The following is a 15015-nucleotide window of genomic DNA, read 5'->3' as shown; positions in this document are numbered from 1 at the left end:
CCCTCTTCTGGAGTGTCTGAAGACAGCTACAGTGTACTTACATATAATAAATAAAGAAAGAAAGAATTGGAAATAGACACTGATACAATATTTACTAAAATTCAAATATTTTCCCAAATTCCACAGATTCCACTAGTGTCCATTGTTAGCTTGTAGACATGATTCAGAATATCACATGGAATTTCGTTTTTGTTTTTCTTTTGTCTCTTCCAACCTGCAAGGGTTTGTCAGTTGGTCTCATATTTTGAAGAGTGGTATCCGTTGGGAACTGAATGCAATTCCCTGTGTTTGCTAACAGAATACTCAGCCATGCACTCACATCTTCGATCATGATCAGTCATTTTGAAGACGGTCCCTTGACTTGCATTTCTCTGATGTTTTTTCCTTGGAGTGATTTTATGTATTGTCTTGGAGGGGTTTTATTTTCAAATTGACGCAATAGAGTCAATTGATAAGATGGGTCTCAATTAAAGAATGACCCAGTATTTTTAAGTTAATTTTAGAATAGTAATTGAAGTATGGTCTGTGAGCAGTCTTCTTGATTGCTGATTGAGAAGTGCACCTTTGGGGAAGTGGTTCTGCTATGAGAGCCAGCCAGTGGATGCAGCTTTCCTCCATGGTGCCTTCTAGCTCCTGCCCTGAGTTCATGGCTTGACTTCCCTCAGTGATGGACTAGGGCATGTAAGATTTTAAAACCCCTTTTCTCCCTGTGGTGGTTTGAATAAGAATGGCTCCCATAGGATCCTATACTTGAAGTCACCGGGGAGTGAAACTCTAATAGGATTAGGAGGATTAAAAGGTGTGGCCTTATTAGAGAAAAGTGTGTCACTGGGGGTGGGTTTTAAGGTTTAAAAGCCCATGAAAGATACACACACACACACACACACACACACACACACACACACATTGCCTGTGGATTAGGATACAGCACTCTACTTCTCTATCACTATGCCTGCTGCCATAATGATAATGCACTAAACTTATGAAACTATAAGCGAGCAAACCCCAATTAAAGGCTTTCTTATAGAAGAGTCGCCTTGGTCATGGTGTCTTTTCAAAGCAATAGAATAGCTAAGATAATATCCAAGTTACTTTGGTCCATGGTGTTTATCACAGCAAAAGAAAGGCAAACTAGAAGATATATATTTTTTTTAGGAAACATTGTCAAAATGGGGAAGCACATTCCTTGAAATGAGAAGTGAATGGCATAGATATGTCTTATTACTTCATAACACGTACCTTACTAGGTCAATGTGGTTTCGACTGGAATTAGTTACTGTGGACTATCTTCTTCTTCATACCTAAGAAATCTTTCAGGAAAGTTATGTAAAATTCTGGGAACCCTGCCATTCCACATCCATCATAGATTACATCTATCTATCTATAAGAATATAATAGTGATTACATGGTAGTCTCCTTTCCTTCTACATCTATTAATTAGACTTAAACCATATAAAAGTTTCTCTACCTCTATGTATTTTTGGATATATATTTACATATGTTATATATTGGGCATATATATAATATTGATATATGTAATATATATGTTATTCTATGGGCCATGTGTATTATAAATGATATATTATCAATTAATAATATAATGTATAATAATATATGTAAGATTATATATTATATATTATTATATATATTATTCTATGGGCTAAAATTGAAACCAAATTCCTTCTTCTTCTTCTTCTTCTTCTTCTTCTTCTTCTTCTTCTTCTTCTTCTTCTTCTTCTTCTTCTTCTTCTTCTCTTTCCTCCTCTTCCTCCCCTCCTCCTCTTCCTCCTCCTCCTCCTCCTCCTCTTCCTCCTCCTACTCCTCCTTCTTCTTTTGTCAAATAAGATTAGTTCTGGCCATTAGGAGTTCATTGAAATTTTCTTGCTTTCAATTTTTAACAAGTTTCATTTTTCTTTCTTTTTTTTTCCCCAATCTCACTTTCTGACCTTGTACTATATTCCAGGCACATTGAACTCTACCACTAGCCATGAAATCCACCAAACTTCAATAAGGAAATCAAGTTCCTTTTGTTAGTGAATGATGTGTAAAAGCCACATCAGTGTGGTAATTGCCAATAGAAAGTGACCTACTTCTCTGCTCCATCAGTTGTTAGAGAAGACATGTATATATACTGACCTTTCCAAGTTCATTCTCAGACCTGTATTCAAATTCTATAACTGTAGTAACAGTTTTCAGTGATTTCTAGTATCTCATTTTCTACAACATGGAATATTATATATGTTTGTCCAATTCCAATGTCTAGAAACAGCTGTTTAAATCAATAACCTATATTCCTGAAGAAGCACTTCCACAAGATCACAGCATGGAGAGATGTATCTTTGTAGCTTTGGGCTTACAATATTCAGTTACTAGTTTTCCTTTATCCTTTATCTTTCTTAATACCCCAGTGTTATCATAGTTATATGTCAGTGTTTATATCCTATTAGAGTCCCACTGGTTTTAATCAGTTACTTGAGAGCTTGTTTTGCCTGGATAGCAAACTTTGTTACAGTTGCAATTCAGTGTTGCATGAAAGAATATTCTAAAGAAAAATGTTCTCTTTTCCCATTAATTTTTCTTTGTTTCTTTCTCCTCTACCTCCTATATGTAAGCAACCTCTTCAGTTTTTACTTTACCTTCTCTGTATTTATCCTATTATGATAAACAAGTATCTTTCTTGCTTTGCCTTCTCTATCACAGAGTATAATATTATGAATATTCTTTTGTGTTATCTTATTACTTAAGTGTTTTTCCAGTAATTTAGTCCAAATTAGTTTATACAGATCTTCCTGAGACATTTTGTAGCTTCATATTATTCCCTTATGTGAGTATAACTGTGTTTGTTCAAACACCCGAATTTAGATGGACACAGAGGTTATTTCCAGTTTTTACAATTCCAAATACTACTGCCAGGAATACCTCTGAGTATACAAACCACAACTTTATTTTTTTATTTTAATGAAAAAAGAAAGCGATGCCTGGGATTTAAAAAAAAAAAAAAGTTACTCTGTTTATTATAAAACATCTCTTCCACGAGCTCTGCCTTGGTTTTCTTCTTGGCTTCCCTGGATGATAAATTACAACCTGTAAGCTGAAGTCAGCCCTTTCCTCCCCAAGCTGCTTTTGGCCATAGAGTTTATTATAACAAGGAAAGCAAACTAGAACAACAGCCAAGCCTGTATTTCTACAGAAATACTCACATGACAAGGAGTACGTTTGCCTCATTCCATCCCAGTTAGAGTTAGAGAGCAGTGGCTCTCAGATGTGCCTGGGTAACAGCATGTTATGAGAAACTCTAACACTCCTATTTTTAGACATATGGAGATTCACTAGTCAGAATCATCCATAGAAAAGTTTGTAATTTGTAGTTAAAATACAAGAATGATGATTCACGCATACATGTGTAATTTTGCTATTGCTGACTTGCCTGACAGATTAATGTAAAAGAGTAAAGTTTTTTTTATATTGTTCCTATTTCATTATTTAAAAAAAATAAAGTATCACAAACACCTGACTTAATGATGGGCAAGGTTCATTGCCTTCTCAGCCAAGCAAGCAGTTTAAGGGGAAAGCATAGAGGACTCAAATTGTCTTGAAATTCAAAGAGTTTAATCCCTGCCACCATCTTGAAGTCAATGAGAAACAAGAAACCAAAGAAAGATATTGGAGAACAAATACTAATGTGTTCTACCATTTGCAGGAAGCTTTTTGTTGTTAACAAAAAGGGGTTAAATCTCCACTGTTTAATATCAAGCACCCATACAGTTTCTCTGCTCTGGCTCAGAGTTTTAATACCAACGTTTGCATTTGTTCACATATGAAGATGAAAACATGCATTATAGCATAGAAATATTGATAGTATGAATCATCATTAAAGATAATATTACAAGATCTTAAAAACGCCTCATGGACACTGTGTTGAACTGCTGAGTTCCTCTATTTGCATTGCTTTTGTATATGGAGGTTTAGGATAGTAGAACTGATAATGTGATGTTAGAGACAATTGTACCACAAAACAACAGCCATCACATTATACTATGGTATAATATAACATTGTATCTTACACCATTGTAACCATTGTATCTTATACTATTGTATCTTATACTATTGTATAATATAACAATGTATCTTGTCTCTGTAGTGGGAGTCTTGTAATTTCTGAATATAATTCCAACCAAACATCCCAGAAATAATTACTGTCCTAGTCGCTACCTTGGTTGAACATAAATAAAACATACATAAATAAAACAACCCATTTAACACCTTGCAAGGCATGTCTTTGATTCTGTTTGAATGTCTTCTCAAATTTGATTCTAAGATTAAATCTTAACCCTCATTTACCCTGAATGTCAGTTACATTCGACGAGATCCAGGAAACATTATTCCCATGTTTCCATAAGGAGTAGCCATATATGGAGAGCAGCTGTTCAGTAAAGGGGCTAGGATTCTGTAACCACAGCAGTAGAGATATTCTGAGCTATATTTCTCATGTGAGTTTCTCTTGATCAATGGTTCGATTATCTAGTTTTAATATACTACATTAATTACAATTTAATCCTAAAACATGTCAGAAGAACTATGCAAGACCCAAGAGAAATTCCTCAAAGTAAATCTCACCTTCATTTCCAAAGACTTTGAAAACACCATTTATATGTTACTTGGAAATTAGTCATTTTTATGTCTGCACCACAGGTATGTTTGGTAGTTTCCCCCACCCCAATACTCTGAATTTGAGGTACCTCAACCCAAAGGAGTAGTTTGTCCAAAGAAATAGAAAAGCAACAGCCCCGCCCCCAACCCTTGGGAACAGAAAGAAAAGAATTATACTAAGAAATTATTTAAAAACTTAGGAGAAGCGGCAGAAATAAAACCATAGCTATATAGACTCATGGCCTAGGAGAGAAGAATTTAACTCAAAATGGTAAATAATCTGTTAAGCATTGAACTAAACCAGTTTGATGAACTCAAATGCCCTCGGCTCAATAGGCAGGACTCTCGGAGGAGCCTGTGTTACTTCCCTCACTTAAGTGCAGATTTGTAATAAAAATCATGATGCCAAAGGCATGGTTTTGGGCTACACAAGAAGCTAACCACTTGGAGAATTGTCTTTGATGGGTCAGAAAACTGTACAGTCCAAGATCAGTTTATAATTTACGAAGAAAATAGAAAGTTTTGTTTCTCTGAGTTGAAATTTGCTGAACACCGCAGGAAATATTGCAAGTTTTTGGCAGAAGGCTTAGTGCTTTGCTCACTTTTTGAGATGTGCATGAAGCCCGAGACTTCGGGGAACATTATTTTTAAAAAATCGGGCAATTCGATGTAGGGAATTTTGACATTTTTGGCTTTTTTTGAGGTGTAACAAACACAACTCCGCATCCGAGAGGACACTCCGTGGCTGCCAGCGAGGCGGGCTGGACAGCGCACCAATCACGACGCAGCTCCGCCCTATATAAACGGGCGGGCGCAGCGCCGCGGCCCGAGTCCCGGCCAGTGTCTCTGCTTCCGGCTCGAGTTCTCTCTCCTCACACGCTTCGCCATGTCCGAGACCGCGCCTGCTGCGCCCGCCGCACCGGCCCCCGCCGAGAAGACACCCGTCAAGAAGAAGGCCCGCAAGTCCGCTGGTGGCGCGAAGCGCAAAACCTCCGGACCCCCGGTGTCCGAGCTCATCACCAAGGCTGTGGCCGCCTCCAAGGAGCGCAGCGGCGTGTCCCTGGCCGCGCTCAAGAAGGCGCTGGCGGCCGCGGGCTACGATGTGGAGAAGAACAACAGCCGCATCAAGCTCGGGTTGAAGAGCCTGGTGAGCAAGGGTACCCTGGTGCAGACCAAGGGCACCGGCGCCTCCGGCTCCTTCAAACTCAACAAGAAGGCGGCTTCCGGTGAGGCTAAGCCCAAAGCAAAAAGGGCAGGCGCGGCCAAGGCGAAGAAGCCTGTGGGCGCAGCCAAGAAGCCCAAGAAGGCTGCGGGAACAGCCACCCCCAAGAAGAGCACCAAGAAGACTCCAAAGAAAGCAAAGAAGCCAGCTGCAGCTGCAGGAGCCAAAAAAGCTAAGAGCCCGAAGAAGGCAAAGGCAACCAAGGCTAAGAAGGCGCCCAAGAGCCCTGCCAAGGCGAAAACGGTAAAGCCCAAAGCGGCGAAACCAAAAACCTCCAAGCCTAAGGCAGCTAAGCCAAAGAAAACCGCAGCCAAGAAAAAGTAAATTTTCTTTGGCCAACTGCTTAGAAGCCCAACAACCCAAAGGCTCTTTTCAGAGCCACCCCACAACTCTCAGTGAAAGAGCTGTTGCACATTCACAGGGGGCGTGGTTAGGGTGGGAGCACAACCTAGTGGGCTGAGCTTCGCAGAGGAGCCTGGGGATATGTGGGTGTGCGCAGTGGCATTAACTCTAGCATAGCTATCTGAAGGCAAGTTAATAGATTTGAAGTCTCGTATGTGTGTGGTGTGGATGAAGGTATGCCAAGCCCACAAGTAACCCTTAAGAGACAATAGGAATGAAATAGTTTACTCATGAATGCTACGACGATGTGCAGCTAACTTTAAGGGAGATAGCAGAATTTAGAGATAGGATCTTAAGCATTGACCGATTCAGTGCGGGATGAGCTGGATCAATGTCCATCTCACCTCGCTTCTGATTGCATAGTCAAGCATGCAAACTCAACCAGAGTATTTTTTTTTCTGTTATTTCCCTATGTTGCGATCGTGCTTAAATAGGTTAGCTATAGCAGATTTGAGCAGTTTAATTCGTACGTCCCGATTGGTGAAAGCGAAGGGACAAGACAGCCAATGAGACAGTAGACCTTTAAGTGTCGTTTACGTCCCTGTTCGTGACGAAACACTAAAACTAACCCAATCCTGAAGGAAATCTTATTAACCTCATTTGAATACTGCGTAATGTAAATGATTGTGGTGTAAATGGTGACGGGGTAGTTATTTTACCAAATGTTTATTTAGTGTACCCGTGGGAGGGAGTTAAATTTTGCACAATGTCTGAGCTGGCGAAGTCCGAGCCTGCCCCATAGAAGGATTCTTAAAGCTGCCATCAACAAACAGAAGGATGGCAAGGAGCGCAAACGCTGCTGAAAGGAGAGCTTCTAGCTAGTGTACAATGTGCTGAAGCAGGTGAGCCCCGACATGAGCATCTGATCCAAGGCCATGGGCGTCAGTTATTTTAAAGAGCATTGCCTGCGTTGTGCCTCATTACAATAAGCGCATAACCGTCATATCTCAGTTGATCCGGACTGCCATTCTCCTGCATTGCCCAGGAAGCTGGCCAAGCACCAAGCCTGTTACCAAGTAAACAAACCAAGTAACCATTTTCACGAGTGATTTCAAGGACTTTAAGGAGCCAGGCATTCTTTCAACAAATGGGTTGTCGTTGTTTCAAGTATCCTTAAACTTAAAGCTATGCGCTTTTTTCTCAATCTGTTGGACAAGAAGTGTAGGCCAAGTTAGCCTGGAATTTTCAATCCTTCCCAAGTGAAATTTAGTCACGTGTACTACCATGCCCGCCAGGGTTCTCATGCTTCAAACTTGTGTTTATGTGAACTCTGTGGTGACCTGGAAATGAGGGTGGTCGCAATAGTTTCAGGGAACCACACACTCACTGGCACAAACATCCACATAGCATACAAGTTCTGGATAGTTAATTCGCTATCAATTATAGGTACTAAAATTAACTAAAGATGCTGTTTTAAGCATGCAGCTCGCTCTTTATTCATGCGCTTCTGTATCCAAGTTCCTCTTCTAGAGACTGAACCGGCCTTAGCATCCCGTGATTGCTCTCCCTGAGAGCACAAATGAGCACTCACAAAACAATTTCATTTCAATTGGAGCTTTTGCTTTCTTCATGATTCCAACCGCCAACCTTCGCTTTCTGTAAGGTGTGTGCCTTATAGAAAAGGGGTCTAAGACAGGAGTTCCCACCATGCTTGCTTTGCAACCAGGCCGGTTTCAATGTGACTGGGTTTGCCACTGGCAGAGATTAGGCTCTGGCAGAAGGAAAAGCAATCTGGGATGATCGGGTTCTCTGTTCCTGTATCTTAGACAGTTACTCAGTTCATGTCTTTGAGCAGCTTTCAACAAGTATGTTCCCTAGGTGCCCGTTGCCCATAGTGGTGGCGCATTTGTGATGCCCGCAAAGCAGGAAGCAGGCTGAACCCAGAAGGAGGAAAATCCAGGTCTGCCAGATGTAGCTGTTTCTTCACCAGGTCGACTCGCATCTTGTGCTTAGGGAAGAGATGATGGCAGAGAAAATAAATCAAGGAAATAGAGAGGCTGGGAAGTAGTGTGGCTAGGAGAAAAGCAAATGCAGGTTTTTCAAAAATCTCAACGTGGATCAGTTGAATTTAAAGTAAACTGGGTAGGATGGAGGAAGCCATGAACTTAGAACCTCATGAACTCACACCCTCATAACAGCTTCATAACAGGGCCTTGTTGTAGGGATAGGTTGTTGAATAATGACACATCTGATACCCCTATGGACAAATTAAAATCCTAATGATGTTTTCCTTTTACAAAATACTACACTGCTCAGGTCAAGGGACATGACCTGTGTGAAACCCCAAGATCTACAGCTGACTTTTGCCCAGCCTAAACTCTGGTGCATAAGGTATCACTTTGACCTTTAAGTAGAGCCTTAAACAGCATCTTGAGCTAGTGATGTTGAGGCACCAGACAAAAGATCTTTCTCCAGCAGAAAATGAAAGTCCACACTGCCAAGCACAGGTGGCCTACCCCCAGTCAACTACACCAAAAAGCTCAAACTCTGAACTTGGCTCTGGACCAGGCTTACATTCCAGAATCCAAATCAACAGATACAGTAGCTAAACTGAACATTTAATTAAGGTTTTGCTAAGGTACTTTTGTGTCTTGGAGCACCAGGGAGATCCAGAACTAATTATTACTTTTCATTCTTAGAACTGTGCATCAGTGCATGATGTAGAAACACTTGGATCATTGCTGAGAATTTTCTAAAGTTGATGGATTTTCAAGACAAGAAATAAATAAATGAAAATTATTACAAGATGCTCATCATGTTATGCTGAATCAAACTATAAGCTCTGAACAAATACAGTACTCATTGTCTGGCAGTCCTCTTCTGGCCTCCTGGGGTACACATGCAATGCGCATATATAAATATAGGCCAAACATCATACACATACAATAAAAATAATAAATTTCTTGAAGGGAAAGAAAGTCATAGGATGTGGTGGTGCAGGCCTTTAATCCTAGCCACTCAGGAGTCAGAAGCAGGCAGATCTGGATGAGTTTGAGAGACTAGTCTACAAATCAAGTTTCAGGCCTGCAAAGGCCACATAGTGAGACCCAGAGAGAGAGAGAGAGACAGAAAGAGAAACAGAGAGACAGAGAGATAGAATATGGAGGAAAGAAAAAGAAAAGCTAACATCATTGTCTTTTTAAGAGATGTATTTATTTATTATATTTAAGTACACTGTAGCTGTCTTCAGACACTCCAGAAGAGGGAGTCAGATCTTGTTACGGATGGTTGTGAGCCACCATGTGGTTGCTGGGATTTGAACTCTGGACCTTTGGAAGAGCAGTCGGGTGCTCTTACCTGCTGAGCCATCTCACCAGCCCATCATTGTCTTTTAATTTCCTTTCCATAATAATAATTTTGGAGTTTTTAAGTTAAAATATTTGCTTGTGTATGTGTTTAGAATTTACTGAGTTGCAGTTTTCTTCCAAGTTTTAATTTTCAGTTAGTAATTAGTTATGAATTTTATCCTTTCTATTTTGACATCACATGAAATTGCATGCTACCCCTTCTTGACCTCTTTAAAGAAATAGAGTTGGAGTTCCTAATGTTGGTTCTTGCTCGCATTTATAAGACAGGTATTTTTTTGTTCATGATGAGTTATTTAATTAAAATGTCTTAATTAATTAGATAAAATACATTTTTGTTAACATTTTACATGAATTTTTTCCAACTTATTTTCACATATGAATTTTCTCTTTGAGGGTTACCTTCCCTAGGTTTTGCCATTAAGATTGTGACAGCTTCATAGTTTTGTTTATCTATTGCTATATGAAAAAAGAAGGAAAGAAAGAAAGAAAGAAAGAAAGAAAGAAAGAAAGAAAGAAAGGAGGAAGAAAGAAAGAAGTCCAAACAGGAATACTTAAATTAGTGAGTAGCTATCATTTATTATCTCCTGTGAGTCAAAAGTTAAGTGGGAACGTAAACCAAAGGGATCTTTCCTGAGGGTGAATCAGATTGAACCATGACTGTGGTCATCTAAGAGCTTTGAAATACGTGAATGTTCCAAAGAGCTTCCATATTTGCCACGCAGGGCTCTTTAAAAGCCTCATTGACCATCCTCAAAACAAGGAATTCCAGTATGGAAGGCTCTAAAAAGAAGATTGCTGATAATCCCAGCCAGTCTGGTCTACATAGTATAAAAGAAAAGAAACAGAGGAGTGGAAAAGAAACAGAGGAGTAGGTGTGGCAGGGAGAGTGGGGGAGGCCAGGCAAGGTGACACTTGCCTTTATTCCAGCACTGGGGAGGTAGAGGCAGGTGGATCTCTGTGAATTCACAGCCAAAGGCCAAAATCAAATCACTGCAGTTGGACCATACAAGGTAAAGCAGTGAGTAAAAGTTATGAGTTGATATGTGGGTAACCAGGTAGCTTACCAACAGGCCCGAGGCCAAGAGATGGAACAGCAGGTCCAGAACAAACCCTCACCAACACTGACCTAGACACTACTCTCTCTGTTCAGTCATTCAGCTTTGGCCTGTCTCCAGCTAACAGAACGAAAGGGCCCACCTGATATTCGCTGGGAATCTAGAGTGCAAAGAACTCTTTCCCAGACTAAGAAATGCGTGAGTTGGTGCATATCCTGTCACTCTCACACACCTGTGTGAGGCAAGTCTCCCAATAAAATAACATACTGAATGAAACAAAGTAGATACATATTGATACATATTGACAGCCAGGGAAAACCACTGGACCTTGACTATCAAACTTGTTCCTAGGCCTCAATCTCCTGCAACAGAGTGAGTGCTTACACTGCTGAACTTCAATTTCTTTCTGTCCAGAGACAGACATAGCACTGTCAATGTTTCCACCACAAGTGTTACCAATAGACTGACCAGAGCAGTTCAGGATCACTGGGAAACAAGACAGTTTTCAAAGGTATGATTGTTTGAATGAGAAAACCCTCCACAGTCTCACATTTGGTCCGCAGTTGGTGCACCTGTTTGGGAAGTAATAATAGGTGTGGCCTTGTTGGAGGAGTTATGCCACTAGAGGTAGACTTTGAGGTTCAGAACTCTCCCATCATTCCCCGTTACCTCTCTCTGCCTCGTTTGTGGACCAATTTGTAACCCTCAGCTCTTCCTGCCACCATGCTTTTATTCTACCTTCACAGACTCTCTAACCCTTGAGTCAAGTTTTGAGTTGAGTTGACTAGTTAAAATGTCTCCACCCCTAGGATAACTTCTGATCAAAGATGACAAATCCTCTTATGTCTCCATGTTTATCTTCCTCTACTCAGATTCATGACAGTTAGCACTGATACACTGTGACTGATTGTCCCCATTTCCCATCACCAAGACTACACAGGACAAGACAAGCCACAGGTAAAGGGATGTCACTTTTTTTTAAATCCTGTCTTTTTAACAGTTAAGGTCCTTCCATACATAAACACTGAAGTAAGTGTAGGATGCCTTAGTTAATTCATTCAAAATGCACACAGACCCATGGCAACTGGGCTAGAGGACGAAGATGAGCTATTAAATGGTTTAATTGTATGAATGGTCCAAACTGGTCTGCTAATGCTATTTTAAGGATTGAGATAACTCACAAGCCTCTGAAATTAGTGGTGGTTACTTAGCTGCTAGTTAGGGGATATTAACCATCGTTTCTATGTTTCATTCCACTGACTTAAAATAAAGATGGAGAAACCCTTTCAGATCACGAATTAAAGAGATTAGACAAGAAGAGTCAACTCTGTAATATTGGCACTAACACATGGGAGTCAGAGGCACAAAGATGGCTGCAAGTTCAAGACTAACTGGTCTGACTTCCAGGTCAACCAGGGCTACTGAGGAAGACCCTGTCTCAAAAACACCAGCCATGGGGGTGGAGGGGTAGGAGCGTATCTGTATCCATGTTCAACATAGAAACGGGAAGGTCAAGACTGAAAAGTTAGCTCCACCTGTGTAGTGAATTCATGGCCCCCCTGAGCTACAAGAAAAGTGTCTAGAGGGGGAAAATAAAGAAACAAAGAAACAAAGAAAAGTTGTAAGCTATCTGAATCCCACCGAAGAAGTTGAGTTGAGAAATTTGTCATCAAATCACATCATTCGAGAGTGTCTCATAACTCACTGTGACTGGAGCTTTTATCTGTAAGTGTTGGAGGTAAATTGGAGCAGGGATTCCTGCTGAACCACTATACCTGCACACATCAAACCGACCCTCTCTTCTTATAAGAAATAACAATGTTGATGGCAAATATGGTACCTAACAAACACACCCTTTCTTTAATGAGAAGAGAGGTGAATGCATAAAGTAACGGAAAACACAAAACTGCCCTAGACGTTCTGAAATACAAAGGGGCAGAGCTGCCTGAGAATGTCTGACAGATCCCACACAACCCAACGCTTTCTGCTTAGCTACACACTGATTCTTCAAAAGGAGATACTTGCCTGAGGTAAAGGAAGTAAGCAAACTGTCAGAGCTTTTCTGTCAGAGTTTTTTGTTTGATTTGTGAAAGTAGAATTCGCTTCTGTTATAGGTCTAATGACTAGGAAACCAGTTTACACCAGGCAGCCTTTGAAAGAGAGAAATCTGAATGAGCGATAGAGAACGTCTATAAATGGAATATTACAAATAATAACATCTGCGGGGAAATGAAGTTTGGTATTTATTGGTGATTTACATCTTTCTTCCAATGTAAGATATGGGAAGGGCTATCTGCATGCTGCTGATTGCTTCCCAGGCATACTGGGACATGAGAGTAAGTGTGTCAACTTCCACTGACACAAAGGGCATAACATACCTTTCTGGTACAGACAGCACATCTCCTACATCAAACAACCCCTTAGGAGCTAGTGAGCCAGTGCATGCTCACAACCTCTGACACAACAGCACCTTTGACACTCAGTGATCCACTTTTACACATGGCTGGTCAGTCGTATCTTCTGACGCAAGATAGCAATCAGTTCCCTATCTTGTGATCTAAGTAAGACCAGATTAAAGTAGAAAGACAAAAAAGAATAGTGATAACACACATGAAGACAAGATACAAGGAATAACTGCCCCTTCAATGAGATACATACTTAGAGTCGGGCATGGTGGCACAGATCTAACCCTAGCACTCAGGAGGCAGTGGCTGTCCCCATGCTGAGCCTTCCTGCTTTCTTAACTTCCACCTTAGAAAATGTAACCTTCTCCTTCCTGGTTCACTCCTCTTGGCAGCTGCCCAGATCTTCAACTGGCCTGCCCTCTTGATTTCTCTAACAAAATCAACCTGGAGACCCCTTCTCAGTACATTTTTAATTTTTTTTTTTTAATGTAGGAGACTAAGAATGTGCTAAAGGCTGAGGAGATAGCTCAATGGACACAGCTCTAATGTAGCAAGACTGAACCCTGGAGTTTGGATTCCCAGAACCCATATAAAAGCCCAGCAGCCATGATAACCCTTCTGTCATTCCAGCAGACACAAGGGAATCCCGGGGACACGTTGACTAAGTAGACTAGGCATCAGCAAGTTCTGGGATCAATGAGAGCCGTTTATCAATATATAAATCAAAGAAGCTTAGGAGTTCCATGTGCATGTGAACATCTCTCCCACTGCCTTTGTAGACCATCTATCTGTGTACACATCTACCCATTCATCCACCTACTTAGCTTCACATGTTCATGAGCGAGTAGACCACGCCATTAAGCACTGTCATGTCTGTGTGGAATAACTCTGAAGGTAAGACAGCTTCAATTTAACTAACTCCTGTGAGAAGTAGCATCCTTATCGGAAGGAGTTGAAACATTCTCAAACTTGTTTGTGCCCCAAGTCATCTAAAAGACTTTTAAAGCAAATTGCAAGTGAGTACCATCTGTACTTGGTGGTTTCCACTTCCTAAATTATCTTGGTGAAGCACTTGGTCTGGGGACCACACACCTTAATTACGTTGTTTTAATTGCCCTGACACACTATTACCAAATAAAAAAAATATATAGTTTTGAACTAGAGGTGGGAGATCCCAAAAGTGACAGACACTGTTCTCCTGGAGCCAATGGGAAAAGGTGGTAGATCTCTGACCCTTTACAAAGCCCTGCCACAGGTCTCATAGGCTCATGTCCACCCCGAATGTAGTGAAGACCTGCTTTCAGGGATTTGCATTCACACCACAATTCAACATTTCAGGTACCCTCAGACAGCCTGTGCTCATGGGCCCAGCCACTGCTCCCTCATGCTCCCACAGCCTGGAGAGCAATTCTGTAAACTCTGGTAGTCACAGAACATAAAGTCCAGGGGTCTAAACACTCCACGGAAGTCATTTACACATAAAAAGGTTCAGGACACAGAACAGTGGACTAAGTACTTGCTTGGCATAGTGGTATGCAAGCACTGTGGACTTAAGTTAGATTCTTCAGAACTTACAAACAGAAGCTGTGAGTGGTGGCCATCCTGGTGTACTTGGTGATAAATTCTAGACCAATGAGAGACCCTGTTCAAAAAAAAAAGTAAATTAAATTAAAAATAAAAAGGTAGACAGTGTTTAAGAAAGAATTCCCAAAGCCAACCTAGTCAAACCTACACACACACACACACACACACACACACACACACACACACAACTTTTTATTAAAATAAAAAAAGACCAGTTTGAAGATTTTGGTCTTTTTTCTCCTCTTCTAACTGTTTCTGGAGACTCAGCATGTAGAGAAAGAGAGAAGATGCAGGAAGAAAAAAAGAGCATCTATCCCAAGTCTCCTTGCTGAGAAAGCTTATCCCTATTGTGTAACAGTTTCCTCTAAGATTAAAATATTCTTCTCTCT

General features: G+C 40.7%; 1 protein-coding gene across 1 annotated transcript; it reads left to right on the top strand.

Annotated features, from left to right (window-relative positions):
* The first annotated feature begins 5481 nt into the window (after positions 1-5481).
* LOC110333931 (histone H1.4) lies at positions 5482-7402 on the top strand. The gene has a single exon (XM_021215719.1). It carries the CDS (start codon positions 5537-5539, stop codon positions 6194-6196), a length of 660 nt encoding a protein of 219 aa, XP_021071378.1. The 5' UTR covers positions 5482-5536; the 3' UTR covers positions 6197-7402.
* Positions 7403-15015: the final 7613 nt, after the last annotated feature.

Source organism: Mus pahari, chromosome 16 (assembly GCF_900095145.1).
Source record: "Mus pahari chromosome 16, PAHARI_EIJ_v1.1, whole genome shotgun sequence".
Lineage (NCBI taxonomy): Eukaryota > Metazoa > Chordata > Mammalia > Rodentia > Muridae > Mus > Mus pahari.
The sequence above is the reverse complement of the archived record's forward strand: the minus strand, read 5'-3'. Positions and strand labels throughout refer to the sequence as shown.

Bases quoted from the DNA above. Each gene is read 5' to 3' on its own strand.
- LOC110333931 (XM_021215719.1), top strand. From the start codon at position 5,537: ATGTCCGAGACCGCGCCTGCTGCGCCCGCCGCACCGGCCCCCGCCGAG.